General features: G+C 45.9%; 1 protein-coding gene across 5 annotated transcripts in view; it reads left to right on the top strand.

Moving 5' to 3' along the window:
• Positions 1–19,108, top strand: part of UTRN (utrophin) — a 560,266-nt gene extending 541,158 nt beyond the window's left edge. For all 5 annotated transcript variants that reach the window (XM_074990438.1, XM_074990437.1, XM_074990436.1 and 2 more), the window contains 4 exons: positions 1,132–1,240; positions 3,916–4,002; positions 14,862–14,884; positions 16,880–19,108. In XM_074990438.1, the coding sequence (XP_074846539.1) occupies positions 1,132–1,240; positions 3,916–4,002; positions 14,862–14,884; positions 16,880–16,888 (228 nt within the window). In that variant the 3' untranslated portion in view covers positions 16,889–19,108. The remainder of the gene's footprint in view (positions 1–1,131; positions 1,241–3,915; positions 4,003–14,861; positions 14,885–16,879) is intronic.
• Positions 19,109–26,392: the final 7,284 nt, after the last annotated feature.

The raw sequence follows: 26,392 nt of genomic DNA, 5'->3' as shown, positions 1-26,392 counted from the left end.
TAACTGGGGTCAGATAACTGGGGGTTTTCCCCATGCTTAAAAATGTTTGCTGTTAGTTTTTGGATCTTTTGCTAGTTGCTCTTCAAATTCTTTTGTGGCCTGTCCAATCATACTTTTAAACTTGTCAGAGAGTTATTCTTCTTTCTATTTTCCCCACTAGAATATGACTTCCACCTTTTAAAGGGTGTCCTTTTATCCCTAACTGCCTGTTTTCCCTGCTATTCAGCCATGGTGACATTTGTTGGTCCTCTTAAATGTTCTGTTTTTACTTTGGAGTGTATATATTTAGGTTGAACCTCTATGATGATGATTTTTAAAAAGTTTCCATGCAGCTTGCGGGTATTTCACTCTTGTGACTGTTCCTTATAATTTCCATTTAGTTTGCTTCTTATGTTTGCGTAATAGCCCTTTTTGATGGCAAATGGTACTGTTCTGAGTTTCTTTGGTATCCCTGCCTCCCTCACTCCTCCCCGAGGCATTACATTTAACTACATTATGGTCACTCTTACCAAGTGGTTCAGCTATATTCATATCTATATGCACACAAGCTCTTTAAAAATGCATGTTCCGTACATCTTAGAATAAGCTGTAACAAAAGCAGCTGAAATTTAAAACTTCATTTGAACAAAACTCTGAAAACTAGTGTTTGCTTGGCTAGGTGTGTGGGGAAAATATTATAAAGTTTGACAAGGCTGAACATTTTGGTGTTAACGGCTTAAAGGGTTTTCAAAACTGCATAATAGAACACCTAAGCCCCTTTGTAACATTCTTTCATATTCTCCCTTTGTGTGATGGCAATTATTTTTTATGCACAAACACCACCTTAACTCGTGGGAGCTGACTGGAGGCTGCCTATGACAGCATTGAAATGTCAAATCATGTTAATAAATTATTTTCTTAGAAGCTGTATCTTTCTAAGACCATCCCACTTGGAAACAGAAATGAGTGCAGGATGGGGAGAATTAAAAGGAGAATAAGAACTAACGCAAGAAGAGAAAAGGAAGAAAAAGGGATATGAGAGTGATTAAAAAGGGAGCAGCACACACACACACGTGAAAATCAGTATGCGTAATTTACTTAGACTTCTGGATTACTATAACGATGGAATTCTGTTTCTTAAATTTCATTTAGCCTGAATCAGACTCCAGAGTTAATGGAATCTCTCCCTGTGCTTCACCCCAGTATTCCGCTCACAGTTATTCGATTGATCAGGATGCCAGTTCACAGTTTCATCAGACAGGTCAGTACTTTGGTCAAATTTTGTCGTGTTTGTGTACAAATGACTGCAACCAGTTTTACTGATGGGTGCCTGAAGTAGCAATATCAGGCCCATTCTACATTTCTAGCTAACACTGTTAGTGTTTTCTGGAACTGGGCACAAGAAGAAGAATAATATTGTGTTATGACATAGGGAAAGAGAACTTGCATTTAGTAATGGATGGCAATCCAGGCTAGTTGGTCTCCTCTCCCTTTTGAGAATGGGAATTAGTGATACAATTTCTTAAGGCACTGAGGGGAAGGAACCTACTGCAGTGGTATGCATCTCACAGTATGGGGGCGGCCTGCTGCCAAGGGGGAACTTACTGCCCTGGCACTCCTGACAGTTGCTTGGGGAACTAGCTCAGTCTTCAGCATGTCACCTCCCTCTGGCTGATGTGTCATCTGCCACCCACTGTCGCCACATGATTTGGATCTCTCTAGATAGTGGCATCCCCTTCAGAACACTGCCCTCCAGCAGAGTCCGGTCTATTAGTCTCTCACCCTCTTTCAGGGCACTCAGCAGTTCTTGTTCAGGCACCCACCAGTGTGGCCAGCTGCAGACTCTTATCTATCCCTTCACCTCAGGGGCAAGACACCACCCACACTGACCAGAGCTGATGTGGCTAGGTGCAGTGCCAGTGGGAGCGGGGGGAGACAAGCCTGCCCACTACTCTGACTTCCAGCCCAGGGACCCTCTAATGGCAGCCTTAGCCTGCACTCCCCCATCTCCCTGCTACTACCTCACTCTATGGACCACATCCCCTGTTACCCCTTGCACCTTCTGGACCCCTCCATCAGGGCCAGCAGCCTGGCAGGTATCAGGCTGGAGCATCTCTGCCACTCCCCTTAGCCTGCCCAGTACTGCTGTAACTGAAATGCTTGTCCTTAGTAGGAGCTCGTCCTGCACCTTCCCTGGTCAGGATCTAACTGTAGCTCTTTACTGCTCTGTGGCTCAGGGCCAGCAGTCTGACCAATGTTTGGCTGAAGCTTTTCCCTAACTTCTCTCTGCCTGCCCAGCACTGCTCCCTGTAAAGTGCTGGCATGTACTGGGAGCTGGTTCTGCACCTTCCCTGGCCGGGACCTAACTGATTCAGCTTTGCTGGAGCAGCTCCTTATATGCAGGGCTGCTCCACAAGCTCCTGTCTGATTGGCTTCCCCCAGAAGCCCTTCATTCATTGGCTCCCTCCTGCCTGTCTTACCTCCTTCTTTGTGGTAGTGGGGCACTTGCCCCACTGCAGCTGCACAGAACTCTTTCTTCAAAGACAGAAAATGCGACGTATCATTTTCTGGTTCTAAATGCAGCTCTGGGTAGAATTAATTTCATTGTGGCATTCTGGGAAAAAAAACAAACACACACCTTGTTAAGACTTCATTGCGAGTTAAGTTGTGTAGGCCCTCTGCACATGGGTGGATCTTATCCTGAATGGGTATTTTAAAAGTCACTGGATTGGAACCTCAGTAATTTGCATAAATGGCTGGGAAAACTGTTGCGAATAAACACACAAAAAAGACAGATTCATCATACTTTGTTCATTCAGCATACTTCATTTATTTTAAGAGCTGATGTACATTTTCATTACAAGTATATTGCATAAATGTGGTACAACCTAGTGTTTTTTAAAAATAATGAAGCAATCCTACCAGAGGACTCTGTGTCCAGTTCATGAGGGCGCAGAAGCAATGCTCAAATCCAGACCTACCAGGGCAGCACTTAATTCAAATTCTTGTTAACTTTAGTTGAACTTAAGCACCTGCTTTAAAGCCCTTAATAAGGTTAAACTTCTGACTCAGGGCCTCAAGGAAAATTAAATCTTTCCTACGAAGAGGGGAGAAACCAGTACCCCTTGTGTACAGATAACTAAACTATAGATAATCTGAGTCCAGTTCTGTGGAAACTGCTGAAAAAAACCCGCGATCTTTGTTTGTCATACTATTAATTTTTATGCCAATACTGAAAGAAAATGCCAGTGTGACGTGAAATTTTCGTAATGCTGTTTTCATGAACTGATAGATTGATATGAGGTGCTCTGTAATAATGGTGCCAAAAATTGAATAAACAAATTTCACTAATGATTTATTTGGCTAAATTTTAAAAATTCCTTTAAGAAATAAACAAACAAGCAAATGGCTTGAAAAACAGTTGCATTGATGCTATTTCTGGTGCATATTGAACAAATACTGTTTGGAAGATAAATGTGGTTTTTGTTTTTTTTTTTTGTAAATCTCTGATTTCTTTGATTTTGAAAGTACATGACAAATTGTTTGAAAATGGAGCACAGTGTCAAATGTGTGGCTACCAAATAAGTTTAACAAGATGACAGAATCATGTACGTATCTTAATAGTAAGTTTTTGCATTCTGCATCACATGAGCAATTCCCTTTGGTTAAATCTCAAGCATATAATTGTTAAGCCATAATAATAGAAAAATGAGATCAGTTTAAAATGGTAATTTAACTTCCACTGCCATTCCCAAGACTGACAATTATCAATGAACAGTTCCTGCACATTACTTAACAAATGCTTCAGGTAGGGGGTTTTCAGTTTAAAAGAGGATTTAGCTAGTAGGTTAGATGAGAACGACTTTCAGAATCTGTTGTGTCCCTTTTTTTTCCCCCTCATTATTAAAATCATTGCTCATCTTGTCTTTTCTGCAGATGACCTGTTAGTCCCACCTCATAATACCAGCACAGATCTAACAGATGTCATGGAACAAATCAACAGCACATTTCCTACTTGCTGCTGTAAGTATTAAGTGTAGTGAAACCTGTCTTCCCATCTACAAACCCTTGTGTCTTTCTCCTTGTCATTCTCTGACGTGATTACACAGAGTAGTATAGACATGTAGTTTATTTTCAAATAAGTCATATGCAGAATTTTGATCAAGAAAAGTGAAGCTTAACTGAGCAGAATATTTGCCAACATGTCATGGCTGTGTAATCCTGTTCTTTGAAACTGTTCAACATACATTGACAGTGATAAAAAGAAGTCAAATGAAATCATAGTCATCCTGTATTTTAAAAAAACAAAAATAATTCATTGTAATCTGGCTTACTTCAAGAAAAGCAGATTGCTTGAGGCAGAATCTTTGTTTCTGTCTAGAAGAAGAAATAGAGATACAAGGCCGGATTCTCTGCTGGTGTAAATAGAGTTAATGCCCACTTATACCAACGGTGACTTTAGCCCCTGGTGAGAACCCTGATCTCTCTTGAATTTAGTGAGAGTTGGGGAAGAGCAGTAGCTGGGCCTTTCACCACACCACTGATTGTGCTAAAAATCTAAGCGATGACTTCTCCTCGTCAGAGGAGCATCGACTTTACCTTCTGGCATGAAATGAACATGTTAATAATATAGCACTTTGCTGCTTTAATTCACAGTCAATTAAAATATAACCCACATCAATGAAAGTATCTTCAAATAGATCAACTATAACCATATAAAATAATAAAAGAGAGGCACGTCAGGGCTGAGCATATACGTTACCTCCCGAGTCTGACCAGACTGACCCACTGAAATTCACACAGTAAGAGCACTCTCTGTGCATGGAAGGGGCAGGGCTCAGTTATTTTCCCTGGAATGCCTTCTTCCATGGGCCATGGAAAGAACACTGTGCTGGCATGCAGCAAAAGCATGGGGAGGCATAGGGAGGCTTGGGCAGAGGGGGATAGAATCATGGTCTCTCTTCCAGTGCTGTGAAAACTCCCTAGAAAAGATTATACAGCTAGAGAGGCACAATCAGACATCTGTGAGTTCTTTACAGCAGTTAATACGTGTCTCTGCTGACCTCATTGCCAGTGTCATTCTCTGTTCAAAGAGACAATCCCTTTAGTTCTGCCAACATTTGGTATGAATTATTGATCCTAGCAGAGGGATGTCTCAGAAAGCTTATGTTTATAATATGTAACTAATTTGGTTTAGGTATAAGCGAAGCAAAAAAAAGAAAAAGTTGTTTTTATGTCTGATCTCTGCCAAAGAACTTGGCTTTTTGCTCATTGTTCTATTCTGTTTCCCAATACTACTGAACCCTATTAAAACACTCTCCTTATCTCTCCCACACACTTTTCATGTCTTTGAAGAATTGCATCGGAGGAAATACGTTATACACATTTTGAGAAAGCAAATTAGTATCTTGCAGAGCACAGTTTGTTTCAGCAGTCCCCTGACGTGCTGAGTTAGTGCTAGATTACAAGCCATAGCCCCCTATTTTGCGTAGTAAGGGCCTGATTCTAAGAGGTGCTTTGCTTGCGAAACTTGTGCTGAGGTTACTTGGTAGTGCTAGCGCAGCTTCTTTTTCACTGCAGTGAACGGAAAACACAAAGAAAAAGTATTCCTCCTCCCGTGTTTTTTATTTTGCGTTTGTGAAGGCCTGTAATGCAGTGGTGAAAGTAAGATAACTTTAGATTGTGGCTGGATGTGCTTTGGTCCACAGGGAATAGAGGCGTCCTTTAGCTCCTTTGCATTCCCTGTTCAAGAGACAGCCATAATCTCAGTCTGTGCTTTCCCTGAAGATGAGGAGTAGATGGGTTCTACAGCCTGTTAAGGCATGTCACAGCTCCCACCCTTACACGAGCTTTCCCAGCACCACCAGGGTCAGACATGATACTTCCTGATGATGTAATTATTCCTTTCTTTCCCCTCCCTTCCTTACCCTCATCAGTTTCTCAATGCAGGCTGCTGTTAGCACCCACAATATGACTCCTGAGATTTGCAAGTGGGAATGTCAACCACTTTTGTTAAAATCTCACCAGTAACCATTGGAAAGATCTCACTTACAGAGTAGTGCTGTTTGCTTGAAATTGAATGTCCTATGAAGAATATGATTAAAATAAAAGTGGAGTGTTAATGTCTTTTAAAAATTCTCCTGTTGGTAAAATATTTGATCACTATATTGCTCTACAGCAAGGGTCTGCAGCCTTTCTAAGGCGGAGTGCCAAAATTTGGCCTTTCGACCTCTATGTGTGGACCAAGTGCTGGTGATACTTTTTAAAGTCATTAACAGTCCTATTTACAACACCTTCATTAATAAATAAATTAAGATGCAGAGCTTTACTGTTTAGGTTGTGGTTGGTAGCATTAGCTGGTCCTTTGTTAATCCACTAGCGGCATGTCTTTGAGCAAGCTCCTGGCTGCATGGGGGATGGGGAGCAGGACTGAACTCCTACCTCACATGCTGATAAAAATTGGCTTGGGTGCCACTCTTGGCACGTGTGCTGCGGACTGCGGACCCCTGCTCGACGCCCAGCACTGCTTCACTACAGCCCTATCAGCTGTATTTTCTTATGTTTCCCTTTCATGAAGCTGGAGTAGTCCCACTTGGATTAAACTTTTCACTGGCAGTTTTGTTTATAAACTTTATTTTTAGGAGGCACCTGTCTCACAGGTTTAAAATTATATCAGGTTAACATTTGTTTTTTAACCAGTACGTCCAACATTTAATTCCTTTATTGAACAGTGTGTAAAATGTTTACATGACGGTTCTTCTATACTGAGTAATCAAAATGTTTGGTGCAGATTCAAATAGGGAGTAGGAGAGGGAGGAATAAATGTAATGTTGAGTTTTAAAAACTGAAGCATAATAAAATATCCATCCTGAATAAAGAGTTTGATTTCTTCTGCTAGTTAAATTTGATTTCTTCTGCTAGCACAAGGGAACAGATGAAAAGGGTATGTAATTTAATGCTGAAAAGCATCTAATGTGTATTATTCAGTGTGTGTTCCAGAATGACTGCTGCTATAAATGTTAGGTGATGAGTTATGATAAAAGGCACATGGGTACTGTGTGCACGTGAGATGAGTTGCATTGTCTCTTACAGCCACTAATGACAGCAATGACTGAAGCATAATAGCATACTTGCTGTTCTGCTGGGATCTCTGCTGTAAAACTGTGAATCATAACCGCTCAGTTGATTATGGCCTGATGCCCTCCTTTCCTCTTCTTGCTGATCTTAGTGAAGGAGGACCCAGGGGAAGGGGGAATACTTGCCTTTCTCCTGTAAATCCAAGTGAGTATGGTGATACAACAGACAGTGCTGAGAAATGGGTCCTCTTCCAGCACCCATCTGCCTTTCCTCCCAAGACTTAAGGAGGCTTATAAGTGTGCTAAACTGTCCCGTAATTGATATAATTAATTTTTTTATTTATAGTTCCTAAGAATCTCAAACATGGATTAGGGCTCCAGTGAGGTGGGTATTATGCAGAGATGCAGTACTTGTCTCAGAGACCTTATTTTCTAGGATTAAAGGTACTTAATAGTAGTTAAGTGTCACTAGTTTTCCTTAACCCAGCTTGCTGATATACTCAACTATGACATGTGAGACGAGGCACTATTGTAGGGTGAGTTGAGGACAAAGTGCCTTCTGTTATTATGTCAGAGTGCTATGTTAGAGAACATACAATTTTTAATACATAATTTCCCTGTACGGAGATAAAGATGTGAGGAGCCTGGGAGCAAACTCGTAATAGCTGCCATATCTGAAAAATAAAACCTAAAAGAAGTACAGTCCCTCAGGGAAGGCCTTCTGTAGTGAAATTTTACGCTCCAAAATTTAATGTGTTGAGAAAACTTTGTGAGTTTTAAAGCTGGGGTCTCTGCTGCAGAATTGTTCAGGAATCATAACAATTCAATTGACTATGGTTTGATGCTCTCGTTTCCTCCCCTTGCCAAGTAGCTGGTCTGTGGGACCCTGATGAGGGCCCAGTATCCTCAACAGAAAAGATACTTTTGAGGTTTTTCTGTAGTTGGAAATGTAGTTGTTCTGTTCTTTTCCCCAGACTAGTTGTAAAGGGGGAAATGTATATAAGAATTCCCTCTGAGAAAGGAAGGAAGAGGCACTCTGCCCCTGAAAGCAGTTGTAAATATCCATTTTGTTTGTTTTTCTGAGCGTGATGAGATGTTCTGTTGTGTGTTCGACCAGCATTTTCTTTTTTTTACTTTTGTCTTCTGGATCAGGTTTCATGTAATTAGAGCTCAAGTTAGAGGGCTTTCTATGACAAATAGAATGTCAGGTAACATACTACTTTAATAACCATTTCATAAAGGTATATAGACTGTGACCACTACTGGAAGATGTTCTTGCAGCAAAAATGAATTGAGTTTCTCCAGACTAAAGCAGATTCCCAAGCTGCTATAAGTAATGGGAGTCCTGTTATAGTGTCCCACTAGCCCAGCTAGAAGACTTAGATGTTTTACAAAGCTGAATCTACAGTGCTCATGTGGCCTGAATGTACATGATGCTTCAGCAAGCCCATCTTGGCTACGTCTACACATGAAGCCTACATCGAAATAGGCTATTTCGATGAATAACGTCTACACGTCCTCCAGGGCTGGCAACGTCGATGTTCAACTTCGACGTTGCGCAGCACAACATCAAAATAGGCTCTGCGAGGGAACGTCTACACGCCAAAGTAGCACACATCGAAATAGGGATGCCAGGCACAGCTGCAGACAGGGTCACAGGGCGGACTAGCGCTTCCGAGGCAACAGCTAGCCGCTCCCTTAAAGGGCCCCTCCCAGACACACACAGCCTGCACAGCATGCGGTCTGAGGAGCCATAGGCACACAGACCCCGGGCGACGCAGGCATGGACCCGCAGCAGCAGCAGCAGCAGCCAGAGTTCGGTCCAGCCCTCCCGGCAGGAGCAGGGCTTGCCCTGCTCCATGCCATGTGGGAGGCAGCTGAGCACCTCCTTGCTACACCAGAGGAGGAGCTGCCCCCAGGGCAGCAGGGCTCAACCCCCAACCCTGCAGCACCCCGCCCCCCTCCTCACACGCCGGCGGCTGTGGAGCTACCCCACCAGCACCGACTGGTGGGAGCGGCTGGTGCTTGAGGAGTGGGACAACGACCGCTGGCTCAGGAACTTCAGGATGAGCCGGCAGACATTTATGGAGCTGTGCCAGTGGCTCACCTCTGCACTCAGGCACCAGGACACCGCCATGCGGCGTGCCCTCCCTGTGGAGAAACGGGTCGGCATCGCTGTCTGGAAGCTGGCCACTCCAGACAGCCACCGATCCCATGGGACAGCAGTTTGGTGTCGGCAAGGCCACCGTCGGGGCTGTCCTCATGGAGGTAAGAGAACCCACGGGGGGAGGGCAGAGCAGGGGAGGGGGGCCCGGGCAGAGGAGGGCAGGGCAGGGCAGGGCCACGCACACCCTGCTCACACCTCATTGGTGCTCTCCCATGTGCTTTCCCTGCAGGTTGTGCGTTCCATCAATGCCATGCTCCTGCACAGGCTCGTGAGGCTGGGGGACCCAGATGCCACTATCGCGGCCTTTGCCACCCTGGGCTTCCCCAGTTGCTTCGGGGCTCTGGATGGGACTCACATCCCCATCCGCGCCCCGCATCACAGTGGAGGACACTACATCAATCGCAAGGGCTACCATTCTGTGGTCCTCCAGGCCTTGGTGGACAGCCGGGGCCATTTCCAGGACATTTATGTGGGCTGGGCTGGCTTGGCAGCACCCACGACGCCCGGGTTTTCCGGAACTCGGGCCTGTGCCGCCGGCTGGAGTCGGGGACCTACATCCCGCAGCGGGAGATCCCTGTGGGGGACACCACCATGCCCCTCTGCGTCATCGCAGATGCGGCATACCCCTTCTGGCCCTGGCTCATGCACCCGTACGCGGACCATCTCTCTGCTAGCCAGGAGCGCTTCAACCAGCGCCTGAACCACGCGCGCCAGGTGGTGGTGCGCTCATTTGGCCGCCTGAAAGGACGCTGGAGATGTCTCCTGACCCACCTGGATGCGAGCCCCAACAACATCCCCCTGATTGTGGGTGCCTGCTGCGCCCTGCACAATTTGGTGGAGAGCAAGGGGGAAGCCTTTTTCTAGGGCTGGGCTGTGGAGGCCGGCAGGGCCGACGTGCAGCCACCCGCTGCCCCCAGTCGGCAGGTGGACCCCAAAGGGACCCGGGTCCGGGAGGCCCTGCGGGCCCACTTGGATGATGAGGCCACGGGGTGAACTCTGCCAGGCCCCCAACTGCCCACCCCTTCCTCCACAACACTCCCTGCCCCAACGCCCACACCATGGAGCACCCAACCGCACCCCCCTCCCACTTTTCCTGGACAAATGACAGCACGCACTTGTGGCTGAACTGAAACTGCTTTTTCTTTTAGAACTTTTATTTTTAACTATAAATAAAACAAGAACAAACTATATACAACGTGTGGAACAAAAGTAATGTGTACAAATAAAACAATAGTAATAAAAAAGTTTGTTCACTAATAAAAAGAAAACCAGGGATGATAAAGGGGAGAACGATTTACATGGGGGGGACGGGGCAAATGGGGGGCACAAATTAATAAGTCACAACTATATACAAGGGGGGGGGGCCACGTCCCGGGCCCCTCGCCCCTAAAGTCCAGCACTGGGCGTGGGCGGCCGCGAGCCCCGCCGCGGCCGGCTGGGGGCGGGGCGGACCGGAAGATATGCCCGGTGAGTCTCAGCTGGCTCCAGGGGTCCCTCGGCGCGGCGGGGCGACGGCGGACGGGACGGCGACGTGGGGAGCAGCTGGTGGTGCGGCGGGTGGAGCAGGCAGGGCAGGCGCTGCGGCAGCCGGCGCGGCATGGGGGGCCAGGTAGTCCACCAGGCGGTTGAAAGTCTCCATGTAGGCCCCCCATGCCTCTTGGCGCCAGACCAGCGCCCGCTCCTGCAGGTGAAGGTGGCGTTGCTCCACCCGCAGGTGCTGCTCCGCAACCTCCAGCTGCCGACGTTGGATGGCCAGCAGCTGGGGGTCCGTCGCCGTCGGCTGGTGGTGGCGCAAGGTCCACCGTCTTGCCCGCCAGGGGGCCGGTCGGTCCTCGGCCGAGGGGCTTGCCTGGAGCGATGGCCCCGGAGGGGTCTCCGGGACCACTGACGCCTCGCCGGCGCTCTCTTCCGGTCCTTCCGATGGTGCAGGTGTGGGACACAGGAGAGGCGGGGGGAAGAAGAATGGAGACAGGCGTTAGTGTGGGCCCTGAGCCGTGGCCTTTGTTCCCCCAGCCCTGTGCTGCAGGTTCCCCATCTCTGTCCCCGGGAGATGCTGCTGTGATGGATGGGGTTCAGGGGTCCCCCTGCACTGCACCCCGTCCCCTGGTGGGTGCGACTCTCACTTCACTCCGCAGGGTCTGACAGGAGAGGTTTCTTAGGCCACAGATGCCCAGTTTCTCCCAGGAATGACAGCACCAGCTGTCAGAAGAGACAGTCCTTCCAACCCGTCGTGGGGAGAAGACCCCAAGGGGTGCCCCTCTGGGATGCAGCTTTCCCCCTCCTCAGGCTGGCTGCCTTCCAGCTCTCCCTTCCCCTAGCCTCTACCTGTGGCCCCCGCCCTCCCACCCCACTTCAAAGCTAGCTCGGCTCCTCCCTCCTCTTTGTTCAGGGCAGAGGTGTCACCTGCCAGCTGTAGCCCCACGATCATCCTTTGCCCCTGGGAGCTATTCGGCTCTTGTTGCTCATATCTAGCCTGAGTCTCCCTTTTGCACTCCCTCCACTCCATCACATGCTGCTGCTGCTGCTGCTGCTGCTGCTGCGGGGTGTCCCACCCCCTCCTCCCGGGGGCCCTTCGAGGTTCCGCTCCCCCCTGCCCCAGGGATGGGGCATGGCACTGTCGTGTGGGGTGGGGGGGGCAGGGGCTGATGCACTGCTGTGAGGGACATGGCCCTGCTGTCCTTGGGGCCATGGCCATGTGAGCATGTGGGGGGCCCTGGACACACATCTATTACCCCCGCCCCTCAAGCCCAGGGGTGTACACCAGAGGGGGGTACATACCTGTCGGTCCACTCCCATGGTCCGGAGATCCCCGGGGGGCGGAGGCCCGGCTGCTGCTCTGGGATGGCAGGAGGAGGATCTGCAGCCCAGATTCTGCAGAGGAGGAGCCCCTCTCCTCCTCCTCCTCCTGCCGTGGTGGCCCGGGGGTGGGCTCTGGGGGGGGCCCCCGGGGTGCACGGCTTACCTCCGGGGCGGACTCCGGCTGAAGGGCCTGCTGGAGCTCGTCGGCCAAAGTATCAAGGGTGGCCGGAGGGGAGGAGGTGTGCCGGGGGCCCAGGATGTCCCTGAGCTCCCTGTAAAAGGGGCAAGTGATGGGGGCGGCCCCAGATCAGCCGGCTGCATCCCGGGCCCGGGCGTAAACCTGCCGCAGCTCCTTCACCTTACTCCTGACGTGATCAGGAGTGCGGGCAGGGTGACCCCGGGCAGCCAGTCCGTCGGCCAGCCAAGCGAACGCATCCGCGTTCTGCCTCTTGCTCCCCATTACCTGGAGCACCTCCTCCTCGCTCCAGAGCCCCAGCAGGTCCCACAGCTCGGCCTCCGTCCAGGAGGGGCCCCGCTGCCGCTTGCCAGCCTGGCTGCCCGCCTGGCTGGACTGGCTGCCCTGGCTCCCCTTGGGGGGGGTCCCCTGGGGGCGCTTTGGGGGCTGCCGGGCGGCCATTGATGGTCCTGTGGCTGCTGAGGGACGTGTAGGCTGGCCCGCGTGTCTGGGCTGCTGCCTGCACGTTCCCTCAGCTTACTGCACAGGAAGGGAGGGGGAGGAGACCTTTAAGGGGCCTCTCCATGCGGCCACCATTGAGCTGAGGGGCTGCAGAGAGCGTGTCTCAACCCCTCAGCTGATGGCCGCCATGGAGGACCCCGCAATTTCGAAGTTGCGGGACGTGCAATGACTACACGGTCCCTACTTCGACGTTGAACGTCGAAGTAGGGCGCTATCCCCCTCTCCTGATGAGGATAGCGACTTCGACGTCTCGCCGCCTAACGTCGAAGTTAACTTCGAAATAGTGCCCGACGCGTGTAGCCGTGACGGGCGCTATTTCAAAGTTAGTGCCGCTACTTCGAAGTAGCGTGCACGTGTAGACACGGCTCTTTTCAGCTTGTGGGTATTAAATATCTTCTGCAATAACTACCAACTTTTCTGCTCATATAAGGTGTAGAGCATCTTCTACAAGATGCCCAGTGCTCCCACATTTCTGTAACTTTACTCAGACCCAGGCCCCTAGGATGTAGGGGCCTTACTCTCCCTTTGGAGTTAGTAAGATGCTCAGAGAACCTGCTGAGCTGTTGTCTAACCCTGGAGCCTCCTAAAATTACCCAGGGCCTAAATTTACACTTTGGGGTATGCACACTGCTGCCTCACCCATCAACATGGGTACAGCTCTTGTACAGGCGTAGCATTTATCGTCACGAAACATCTGTGAGGTGGGAAAGAACCAAGGCACAGAGCAGCTAAGTGGGCAGCCCGAGATCACCAGGAAATTTGCGCTAGAGCAGAGAGTTGAATCGCGGTCTCCCAATTCATAGGTGTCTGCTAAAACCACTGGGTTTTTCTCATACTCAGTGAAGGGGTCCGTTTGTATTAGGCTGTCTTAGGTTTGTAAAATGCCCACTTCAGTACCAAGCATGCTGTGAAGTAGTACACTGATGTGTTACACAGGAGCACAGGCCTGTATGTATATCTGTGATAAACAGGTATCTTTAATAGATAATCATACAGAGACTGAAAAGGGTGCAGTTTAGTCACAGTTTCTATCATAATGCTTGAATTTATTAGCATCTAGCAGATGGGGGAAGTCAGTGCATACAATCTGTTTGTTACAAACAAAGGGGTAGCTAGAGACGACACTGACCTGTTAGCCTGTGTTCTGTAACCTTACTAATGTGGTGCTAAAGAGTTCTTTTGAGAAAACACCCCTCACTGAGGATCCTCCTTCCCCCCATTTCATTTTGGCTGGTTGTTTTCTGGCAATTTCTAAAAGACTGTCTGAAACATATATAGTGTAATGAAGTAAATCCTGAGGTTGGCTGTGGAATATTGCTCACTGCATGTTTGCCCAGGTATTTCACAGACTGCTCTGTGTTTGTGTGCTTCTTTCACTCCTGTTCCCATGTCCTTTTACTCTTGCTCCTGTGTTGCCTGGGGCTTTTTCACTGAGCTTTGGTAATACAGTTTGTAAATCTTGCTAGCAATAGCACTGGCCTCTTCTGTTAAAATGGATCCAAGGAATATCAGTCAGAAAAATGTCATGTTATGTCATTGAGCATAACCCCTAAGGAACAGAGAGGTAGCCATGCTAGTCTGCATTCTAACAAAACAGCCGTCATGTAGCACTTGAAAGACTAAAAAAATGATTTATTAGCTTATGAGCTGTCCTTAGGCAGACCCACTTCTTCAAATCCCCCAGGGAAGTTAATATACAAGTCCACAGAGTGTTGGTTACTAAGGGATGATCATCAGCTGTGGGTATGGTTGCACTCATTATGAGCCATCCATCTGGCCAAAACAATATTTTTAATATTTATAGATTGCTCTAGAGTGACTCATATTTATTTCTGAGATAATATTGTAATGCAGCAATCTTAAATATTGAATAGTTGTGTAAGGTACAACATGTTAACTGTGTCAGCAAATCACTTCAGATGCTCAGTGGTTACAACGATGTGATAAATTAGAGTAATTTTGATGCTAAGAATATTATGCCTTAGCCATCAAAGCATCAGTCAGCTCTTACATTTTATGAAGTTCAAATCTGAAATTTTCCTCTCCTTGTGTTGCAGTCTTAAAACAATAACATTTAACTCTTATACTGTTCTATACTTTTGCATTTTAACTTTTTCTTTTGTTTTTCGTTCTGTTTTTACAGCAAGTCTTGCTAGCAGACCACAGGTAAGGTATATGTTGCATGGCCCTTTCAGTAATGTTAATGAAATAGAGGCAGAACAGTTCCCTTGATTTTTGTAATAGATGATTAGCTTTCAGATACACATAGTTGGATGACAAAAACAAATGAGTTTACTTTTAGTGTTACTGATTTTCGGTACCTGCAAGTCAAAAATGTAATTGAAAAACAGATGCCACTTTTTGATGAAATGTTTGCTATTAAAACTTTAGTAATACCTGTTGTAAATTGCAGAAGACTAAATAACAAAAACTGCACATGCTTTGTGTTTGTGTGTGTGTATGCACACTAATTATCTGAGAAAGTAATACCTTATCATATGATTTTTGCTGTATCTGTCCATCTGGGCAAGGTTTTACCATGCCAGCCCCGGCCCCTCCGCCAACAAATGCAGTGTCCTGCCCCGCCCCCCCCCCCCCCCGCCCCCAACAGAGCCCTGCCCCCACCTCATGCCAGCTCCAGCCCCTTCCCTGCCAGTGTGGGGCCCAGCCCAGCCCACCCAACAGAGTCCCTTAACATCCTGCTAGCCCCAGCCCCTCTCCTGCCAGTGCAGGGCCCTATCCCCAACAGAGCTCCTCCCCTAGCCAACACCAGGCCCAGCTCATATCCCCAGTGGAGCCTACTCACACCATGCCAGCCCCTCCCACACCCAGTGCAGGGCCCGGTTCATCCCCACAGTAGAACCCCCCTCAACACCATGCCAGCTCAGTCCTTTCCCCAACCATGGCAGGGCTTGGCCCAGCCCTCAACGGAGCTCCTCCCCCAGTCAGTGCTGGACCCAGCCCACATGTTTTGAATGTGTATTGCAACAGGTTTTGGTCTAGAAATTTCATCTAGCCCAACTTCCGCCTGCAAGCGGATCTGCATTAGGTCTCTAGTGTCTGTCTTGGCCTTGGCCTTGTAATGTTCTTATTCCATTATTAAGTAACTCATTGGGTGTGTCTGTACTTACGAAACTCTTCAGAATGGCCATGCTAATGGCCAAATCAAAGAATACTAATGAGGCACTGATAGGAATAAGGGGATCTCAATGTTGGCAGGGTCCTTTCGAAGAAGACCCTCCGCGTAGATGAGCCGCAGGCGAGCGAACTGCTGCACTTTTGAAGTGCTGCAGCCAGCGGCATGCTAATGAGGCGTTGAATATTTATTTGAGATTCTCATTAGTATTCTTTGATATGGCCATTTCAAAGTTTTTTGTAAGTGTAGACATGGCCTTACAATAAGCAAAAGTTGTCACAAAGTTTCAGAAAGCAATCTGAAAAGCAATCTCAGAAAAATCAGTCTTTGTACTTTTTGATGTCCAAAGTTGTATTGCTTCACAATTCCTAATTCTTATGTTCACCCATTTCTCTTCAAGAACACTTGAAGGGCTCTGAGGACACTCATTTGATCTTTGTGTTTAAAAATTTCCTTTTAAAATGATCTAGAAGAGTGGTAGTGCTTCCCTCAATTTATCATCATTTCTGAAGGGGGTAAATTAACTTGTGACTTGCTGTCAATGACTGACTAACTTTGGGCTGCAGTCCCTTTAAGTTTTTTCCCTTTAGTTTTAACTTACACTGATTTCCAAAGACTCTTACTTTGAAACTGGCTTTTGGAGGACTGTAAACGTGCCCCATCAGTCCTCCTATGAAAGTTCCAAACCTCTCTTCCCCAGAGCTACGGTATGGTAAGCAGATGGCCAGGCTGTCAAAGTTTCCATTCCCCAGTTTCTGCACCCATTGCAGAAGGGGTTCTGTTCCCTCAGTTCAGGAAGCAGCATTAAGCCCAAAGCAATTTAAAAGGCTTATTTTAAGCCCATACTGATAGCTAAGCAGGTTCTTAAGTGTTTTGCTGACTTCGGCACCTGTAAACCCAAAATTTGGAATGTCCCATATATTTTAAATTAGCTCAGCATTTCCTGTTTGCACTCTTCTGGGTGTCTGGGACACTGCATTAGAGGACTGTGATTGTACTAATATAGCTACTTCTCATCACTACAGGCAATGTGAAGCATTCATTTGGAAGGCAGTGACCACTTCCTGACCTGGAGTATGGCCCTTTTCTACAAATGCCAGTCGCAAGTTCTGCTTAGTTAGAAAACTGCATGGGACCTTCTAACATGCTGTTCAGCTCTGATTGTGTGTTCTACTTGAAATAGTAAAACACTGAATACCCAAAGATGAGGAAGTTGTGTTTTTATAATATAATGTTCTTTTGGTCTTCTTTTTCCCTTTCTATGCAACTGTAAATTAATGAATAGTGGAGTATTTGGAAATGATTATACATTTGTCATTTGATTTGTACAAATATATAGCATTGGGAAAGGGGGAGGGGGCTTTATATACATTCTTTTTAATAACAGTAAAGAGTACTGCATAGAGTTTGGATCGAAATGTTACATTCTTACATTCCTTTTTAGTTATTTGCATTTACATTGTAAAAACTTAAGCTTTCTGACATACTTTCTGTTCTGTACAGGTGTTTTATACTTGTGTCAGCCATCTAACCAGATAGATTTCTGAAGACCCTTGAGTTGTTGCCAAGATTGACAACATAACAAGTTCATATAACTTGCACAGTTATTATTTAACAAAACTTATCTTATTGCCAATATGTGAGGGCTAAGCTCCATTTAACGATTGTAGACCTGCTTTGAAAACTTCTGTCATAAGTGACATGCACCAAGATGGCATTTCTAACAGATTTTATGTTGTCAGGAGGTTTTTTTTTTTCTTTTTTTGTTTTTAAATTTATTTCAACTCAGAAATTAGGAAAGAACTATATGAAGACTTAACACTATTTAAGCTGTTTTCAATAAGATCTCTCAAAGTAAAATGCAACTTTGTCTTCCAGAGACAAAGCTTGTTGTTTGGAATTGTGCCAAACATTTTTTTAAGCCCCGCTTCTCCAATTTGCAAAGTCAAGACCAGTTACCAGCATCTTATACCTAAGATCTGAACATACAGACATTTTTATACTCCTTCTGGAAATCTCTAATGAATTGAGAAGCTCTTTCCAATAATATCAGAACTAAAGCATTTTCTTTAAACTGGTTCAGGGCACCTGGATGTTTTCATTGTCTTGCTCTTTATTTTTGAAAACCTCATTTATAGTTCATTTATTTATGTGCTTACGGTAGGAATAATTTTGGAAAGGTGTGCTACTGATTTATGGTAAAAGTATTCAAATTAGCAATCTGGTGATGGGTACTTCTGCCTTCACTGTTGAGTTTACAGTGTTGCATGGACATTTGCTTTAATGTCAGAACATACATTTCATTGGTAAATTGCACATAATAATCAATTTTCAGATATCAAGTGAGGAAACAAAATCATATCCTAACATAATGTTGTTGAAGAAGAGTCTCTGGTCTTGAAAACCCTACAAATTTGGTAATTCTATCTATACTGAGTCTAGAGGGCATGCTGGTAAAACATCAGGATTTGGTAATATCTGATTATCTTCACTGAGGTGGTGCCTACCAGAATGTCCTACATTCATAATTTTCACTCACGAGTGAAAGCTTAAGGTATGGTCAGAGCACAGGTTCTAATCCCAGTTCTGATGTGAATTACACCTGAACTGGTGGGCACAAAATTTAATAATCCTGCCACAGTTTCCCTGGTAAAATGGGGTGATAACATTTACCTGCCTCTCAGAGGTGTTGTGAGGCTTAATTAATTAATGTCTCTAAAGTGCTTTGAAGATTACAAGTGCTATATAAATGCTAAGTATTATTTTTGGATGGGGGCGGGGTTGGGGAATTGACAAGGTGGGAAGGGGAGAGACTGGCTATTATATGATTCCTTCATCTAGGAAAAATATATTTGTAGTAGAGTTATTTTGAGAAGGAAAATAGTTTTGCAGAAGAGGAAAAGCCATGACTGCCTTTCTACCTCAGACCTATCTTCATGTGTGGTATTGGAAATAGATTTATGCTCTGTTTGCTGCAAGATTGTGTGTTTGTTTTTTTTTAACTAGGCCGCATCATATCAAAGCAAGAAATTCTTTTTAAAACTTCCCTGAATTGAAAAGGTCTCAGTAGTCAATTTGGTGGCTTTTTTATTCTGTAAAAGGTTATGTGTAATATGGTTTTTCTGCCTGTGTTTGTATGCAAGCTGTGTCCTCTACTCTGCTGCCAAGTAAAAGCTCCTTAAAACACTACATTGTAACGTTCTTCCTCTGAGACAATAATAAATAAAAGGAATATATTGTAGTAACATTAAAAACAGGATCACATTCTTTTGAGTCTTGTGGTACAGAATAATCACACCTCTCCCTTTTAGTCTGGTTACATGCTATAAGTTTTATTTGGGATAAAATTAATTTTGAACACAGGGCTGCTTTGATATTCTTCATCTCAGAAGTAAATCACATTTTAAAAACTGTTCCTGTGGGACAGGATTTCAAGACTTCAAGGTACATTTATGAAAATAGCATATGTTTATATTCTTCCGCAAACTCCCTTCCTTGGTAACACAGACGCTATTTAATCTTTCTCTGCTGTATGACAAATTTAAATTTAAAAAAAGCAAGCATTTAATGTCTTGCTTTAAAAAAGAAGTGTACTGTATTACAAATAGCAATATGTGAATATTCTGAATACTGGAGTTGCAAATTAATCTCCCAGTTTCATTGGATATCAATCCTTCATTTCAAAAACATCTTTGTGTATTCAAAAACCTGTCCGATGTCATGTTGGCTGTCAACATTAAAAACATTGCCCAAGACTTTCCCACCTCATTTTTTCCCATATTTTCTAAGAATGTGTTGAGCAACATATGTCCCTGTACAGAACACTGGGGAACCCCCAGCTATTCTACCCATTCCATTGGGAAAACTGACCATTTATTGTAATCCCGTTGCCCTGTCTTTTAACCAGATACTGATCTATGAGAGTACTGTCCCTATTATGCAATGACAACTTATTTTAGATAAGAATCTTTATAGTAAGAGACATTGTTGAGGGCTTTTGAAATTCCAAATACTGTATACTACCTCCACTGTGTCACCCTTATCCATATTCTTGGTGAACCTGTCTAAGAATTGTCCTTGGCGAGGTAGGATTTTACTTTACAAAAGCTGTTTTGACTTTCAAAAGTTGGTTTCTGATAATTCCATTCTTTGCTGTGGTTTCACCCCATTTGCCTGGTCTGAAATTAGGCTTACTGGCTTGTAATTGCCAGGATTGCTTCTGGAGCCTTTTTAAAAAATTGGTATTCATTGGGTGCCCTCTAGTCATCACGTACGGAGACTTACTTAAACAATAGATTACATGGCACAGTTTTGTAGTTCTAATTTGCTTGAAAACTTCTCTACTGACACCTCAATCTGGGACAGTTTCTCAGACTGTCATCTAAAAAAAATGGCTCGTGAGCCATTTTTTCGTCATGTGTCATCAGCGAAGACCAATACAAAGAATTCATTTAGCTTCTCTGGAATGGCCTTATCATCCCTGAGTGACCCTTCAGCATCATACAGTCCCCCCACTAACTTTTTGCAGGTTTTCTCTTTCTGATTACTTAAACATATACTTTTGCTACTAGTTTTTGAGTCTTCTGCTAGTTACTCTTCAAATTGTTTCTTAATCTGTTCAGTAACACTTCTAGAGGTTATACTCCTATGTATTTTCTTCAGTAGTATTTGACTTCCAATTTTTAAAGGATGCCTTTAAACTCATGTTAAGTTCTGATGGCTATTTTTGGTCTCTTTACTTTTTAATCATTTTTCATGTGAGTACACACATAATTTGAGCTTCTATTAATAGTGTTTTTACATGGTCTCCATGCAGTTTGCAGGCATTTTACTCTCTTGCTTCTTTTTAATTTTTTATTTAACAAGCTTCTTCATTTTTAGGTAGGTCCTGTTTTTAAACTTAAATGCTACAGTGGTGGATTTCTTTGGTATTCCCCACCTCCAAAGATGATATATTGAATTACATTATTGTTTCTACTGCCAAGTGGTTCAGCCGTATTCACCTCTTAGATCAGATCCTGTGCTCCACTTAGGATGAAATCAAGAATTGCTTCTATTTTTGTGGTTTTCTAGAACAACCTACTCCAAGAAGCTGTCTGTATCTATGCATTTTATCTCTGCATCTCTTCCTGAGTGACACATACCCCCTCAATTTGAAGATAGTTGAAATCTCTTCTCATTATAGTGTTTTCTGCCTTTGTACCTTCTCTGATCTGCCTGAGCATTTCATCATCATCATCATTGTTCAAGCATAGAATTTTTATCTATAGGGATTCTGAGGTACAGTATAGTTCATTTAAGGTTTTTTACTGTATTTAACATGATCTCTTTTCACATATGCCACTCTCCCATCCACACAACCTACTCTGTTATTTCTATATACGGTATTTGAACTCTGATATTGCCATGTTTCCTGGATGATCAGCATTCCGAGAAGTTTCTGTAATGCCTATTATATCAATTTCCTTATTTAGTGCCAGGCACTCTAGTTCGTCCATGTTAGTATTAAGACTTAAATCATTTGTATTTCTAATCATTTAAATTCTCAACATTATTACATAGTTCTGCCTAATAATTGGAATTACCTCTTTAGGAGGGGTTTGGGTGACCATCTGTCCCATGTTTGGTGGGACAGTCTTGTATTTGGGATGCCAAAAAGGCATCCTGACTGCACTCCTAGGATACACCTTGATGTTCTCCTTCTTCAAGATTTTCATGTTTAATGCCACAAGTGCTGCCACACGGGGAGGTGGGACTGTTCTGTTGTGTGCCTGAAAGTTTCCTCTATGAACCTTTGTCTGCATTAGCTCTTCCAATTCAGTCCCTCTGGCCTCAACAACCCATATGCTGTCTCTGAAGGCCATGAGCTGCTAGTGCTGAATGCGCACATACATCGTACTCAAACTTACTGCATGGGTTGACTCCTGCCAGCTTTAGTTTTACGGATTTTAGCTTTGGGGATTTTAGTTTCTTTTTTGATGGAATCCTAAAGGTTTTAGGGACCAAGGACTAGCCGGCAAAAGCCTTTTTGGGTTCAGATCCTAGAGCCCCATAACAGATCACACTAATTTTCAAGCATGCACCCAATTGAGAAACTCAAACGCTCTTCTCCAAGCATACACAATTTATGAACCTGTTACAGCCTCCAACCGGCAAACCAAGTTCTTAGTTCAATCAAATGGTTTACACCAAAACAAACAAACAAAGAACCAAACAAAAAAAAAAGTGATGACGAGTCCCTTCTCATCTCCTGGCTGTACCTGCTAGAAATCTTTCAGCCCCTTCCCCGGATAATTATCTCCCTTTCTCCCAGGTTAGATCACACCATTTTTTGGAGACACAGTGACCTACATTTGATACTTTCATATGGTGGTATTGTCTGCTAATTGTGTATGAAAGTAGTGTGGTAAGGCTAGCCTCATTCCTGGGCTCTGGGCCTCTGTTCAGTCCACTGCCCCCATGGCCAGGATGCTGTTGCCCTTCTTGAGATGGGGGCAGGATGGCGATCTGAGGGGAAACCGGGCCCCACCCACTCGTTCCGGGTTCTGGCCCAGAGACCCCATGTGCCTGCTACTGGTGCGGTGGGGCTCCCCTTGCCATGGACACCGCAGCTCTTCTCCCTGGGCCACTTCCCCAGATGATTCCCCACCAACCCCCCCGGACCTCCTCCAGGTAGTGGCGGGAGCTGCAGCAGCACATTCTCCTTCTTGGATCAGCTCCCCCATGTGATCAGTCTGTTCCAACCTCACGCCGAATCTCAGGGCCGCCTGGGCAGGGGCCTTTAGCTCCTTGCTGCTGCGTTCTCCTCCCCTCCTTTGGTGCTTCTAGAACACCCCCCTTGCGTCTCTCCACTCGCCTTCTATGCTCTCCTCTATCACCCTCCTCTGCCACTGGGCAAAGGGGTTTTTAAAGGCAGTCTTCAGTGGGACCAGCGGGCCCCAATTGACCTAGGGCAGCTTCCTCCCCAGCTGCTCCCACTCTGCTTATTTGCCTGCTTTTCTCTCGTACTCACTCCCTGCTGGCCTTACCCTGTCACAGTAGAGTAACTACATTACTAGTCTGTTCAAGGGTTTGATTTTAATGGGTGGGCCCGGCAAAGTGGGGGGCAAGACAACAACTTTCCTGGGCTGGGGTCTGATGATTCAACAGGGCCCAGAGCTCTTGGCTGCCACCACTACTTTGGCAACTGGGACTGCTGAGCCCTCGACATAGCCACTGCAGCTCCAGGGCAATTTTGTCAGCGCCTGTGTTAATGTGGCTTTACTATTTTGAGACATCTTTCCCCCTGTGCTGCCTTGTGAGCTCAGAGGGTAGCCTCAGGCGGTGCAGTGCCCAGAGTGCCATGCAGAGGAGTCTAGCACAGGGATTCCAGGAGAGACACCGGCCACGTGTTCCTTTCCGACCCTGTCCATGCTCCACCCATGTCTTCCCCTCTCCCTGCTCATGTTCCACTCCCTCCCCACCACCCCAGCTCACCTCTTGCTCTGAAAGCACCTCACTGCTTCCGGTGAGTGTGGGGGCAGGCCCCCTCCCTGCTACATGGAGGGGCACAGCCTGAGAGTAGCATGAGCAGGACTGCCCCCTGCAAACACTGGAAGTCGTGCAGCGCTAACAGTGAGTATGAGCTAGGCAATGTTGAAGGGTGCGTGTGACACCTTGTGCATTCCCATGCATCACTTCTGGTTAAATGTAAGGAGACAGGTGATTGGATACTATTTTTGGAGGCTGGAATGTAATTTTTTCCCCCTAGTAGGCCTGGTGGCTTTTGTCTTGTCTCCTGGTTGTGCCTGAGGAAGCTGCTGGCAGCTTTGGTGGGCTGTACACCTGTGGCAGCTGAGAGAGGTGGAGTCTTGTGCTTATAAACAGTAATTGTTTTTTATTGTGTATGTTCCCTTGAGGCTTCTTGTAATAAGATTTTTTTTTATATAAATTAAGATATAAAGTAAATGTTTAGGTCTCTTACCTACCTGGCACAGCTGTTGCAGTGAGTGAAAGCTAGGGTGTAGGCTATTGCATGCATAGAAACACAGTGGTGATTTTCATCTGAACAATTTAATTTTCCCCAGCAACAAGCCCCTTAAGCCTATATGTGCACTTAGGACAACCTAAGCTTGAAGAACTCCATTATGGATGGGGCAACTGATGTCTTGTCTGCTTAAATCATTTTGACAAAAGCTCTGTGAGCTGAAACATTACCAGCAAATCAGTGTGTGTATTAACCAGGGTATAATTTTGATTTATGTGACCAGTGCTGGAGCACAGAGGTAGTTCTGCTTTGAATTAAAAAGAAGAAAGCCAAACTTCAGCTAAACTAAGAAAAACTATGGGAGATTAAGTTGGTGGCAGTGTTTTGGGGTCTTTGATTCCTACCTCTCAACGGATGGTATTTATAAGAGGTCACTGGAGACAAGGCAATTAGGGATGAACTCTGCATACATAATCAAAAATCCCCACCATTTGTGGTCTGATGGGCACTAAAGTCTCCTAGGGTCAGTAATTGGAAGCCTCTCCATAGTGTTGTTTGTGTCCCTAATAGGAATAGTTATATTTGTAATCCCTTGGGTGTTTATAGAGCATGATCCCTTTCAAGCCTTGTTCTAAGGAAAACGACATGCTAACTGCTGCAGGAAAAGGATGTGTGGGCTGTTCCTGGTGGAGCAGGGAAGGAGAGTGTGGGGGTTTGTCTCTGGTATTTGGGACAAGAGGGCTACAGGAGGGAGACATGCACATAGTGACACGGATGAGAACTTGCCCCATGCCTGGGAGCGACAGAGTGGCCAACAGAGGCCACAGCTCTAATTAGATATCTTTGATGTGATGTGATTGGTGACCGTTCAGAGATGGAGGTATATGGTGCTTGAAGATACTCTCTGTGCAAGAACCCAGTTGGCGGCAGACAAGGTTTTACAGGTGATACTTTAGCCTATAGGTTACAGGGAAGGAGGTGCTGGAATGATGGCTACTAGTGATGGTGGGGAAGGTGATGGTGATGAGGAAGATGATGGCTAACATGTCACACTGTTCTGGAGGGAACAGGGTAAATCTATAGAAATGCAGCTGTATATTCCCTGTCTTGTGAAGTTGGGATGGTTGTGACAGTGCTTAATGTATCAATAAATTGTGTTTGTAAATATACAAGAGTTCCTATAGTGTGTGTGTTGCAACTGTGCACATCAGTGTCCCCAGCCATGGAACAATGTAAATACTGGGCCTGATCCTGGGACAAGTCTACCCTAAAGGTGGTGACTGGAAATTCATGAGATTACACACCAATATTTATTAGTTTCATGGCTTAATGCTGAGCTGCCCTCAAACAGAAGACTGCCACCTGAGGAACACTTAGCTAAAGCCAATGAATGTATCCTGACTCTATCATCATCAAGAGAGGAAAGGGCAAAATCGCAAAGCAGAGCATTTGCCATATGTTCATTCCTCATATGACCGTAGGCCATTTCATTGAATATAGGGCAGCTGGTAAAATTGCTCTCATGCAAGCGAGTTCAGTGGCAATCAGTCACAGTGATGTAGTACAAACATTCAAATTAACATCCAGTTGATCAAGTCCCTCTTCAAAAGAACTACTGTGCCGCTGGAGCCTTTTCATTTACCTTCTTAAGGTTCGCACAGGGAGTGGTGACATCCGCACATCCCCACACACCTCTCTCACACAGGGATGGGAGTAGCCAACCAGCCAGACCCAACCATCCCTCGCCAGTGCTCTCCACCCTCTATGCATGGCTGGGCCTCTGAGATAGATTTGCCTTTCCTGGTACCTGGCATCACGTCTTCCCAAGGCAATACATGTGGAAGGGGGGGTGCAGGGTCACAGGTCCCTTCCCCAGATTTCTCTTGGGGTTCACACCAAGGGATAGGAGCTGCTTTCTTCTGATATGGATTGGGGATAGGGATAGGAGTGATTTGTCCTTTTCCAGATGCCACCTCTTCCCCTTTCCCCCTGCTCCCCTATGTCTATATACAACTTCTCTCTTTCTGCCTACATGGTGCAGAAAAGCAGCTTGCTCTCCAAGCTGCTGCTGGCCACCAACATAACCCCGCTGCCTCCTGTCTCCTGGTGACAGCACAGGAAGGAAGAGGTTAAGCCCTAAGGATGAACTGAGCACCAGGGTCCAGGGAACCTGGCTGCAGGGCTCAGCAATCCTTGCCAGAAAAGTGGCTCAGCAAGGGAGGGAGCCTAGGGGACAGAGCAGCCACTACACACCCTGGTGGCAGAACCTGTGGGGTCAGCAAGAGGAGAGGGCTAAGTACCCTGATTGGGGACCTGCAGGATTAGGGCACAAACAGGCTGGAAATAGCTTTCTCTCTAACGCTCCAGAGATAGACAATAGAGAAGCTTCTTCCCCATGCCAGCACTGTGGGGGGGCTTTGGCACAGGAAGGGCTGGGCTCCTCCTGGCCAGCATCCCAGGGTCTTGAGCTTTCCCTGGCTGCCAGCCCAGCCACAGGCAGTGCGGGAAGGAAGGAGCCAGCCAGGCTGGTGGGGGGCTGAAAGATCTGACCAGGCACAGCACCAGGAGTAGA

This window comes from Carettochelys insculpta, chromosome 3, assembly GCF_033958435.1.
Source record: "Carettochelys insculpta isolate YL-2023 chromosome 3, ASM3395843v1, whole genome shotgun sequence".
Lineage (NCBI taxonomy): Eukaryota > Metazoa > Chordata > Testudines > Carettochelyidae > Carettochelys > Carettochelys insculpta.
This window is presented reverse-complemented; position numbering and strand designations above follow the sequence as displayed.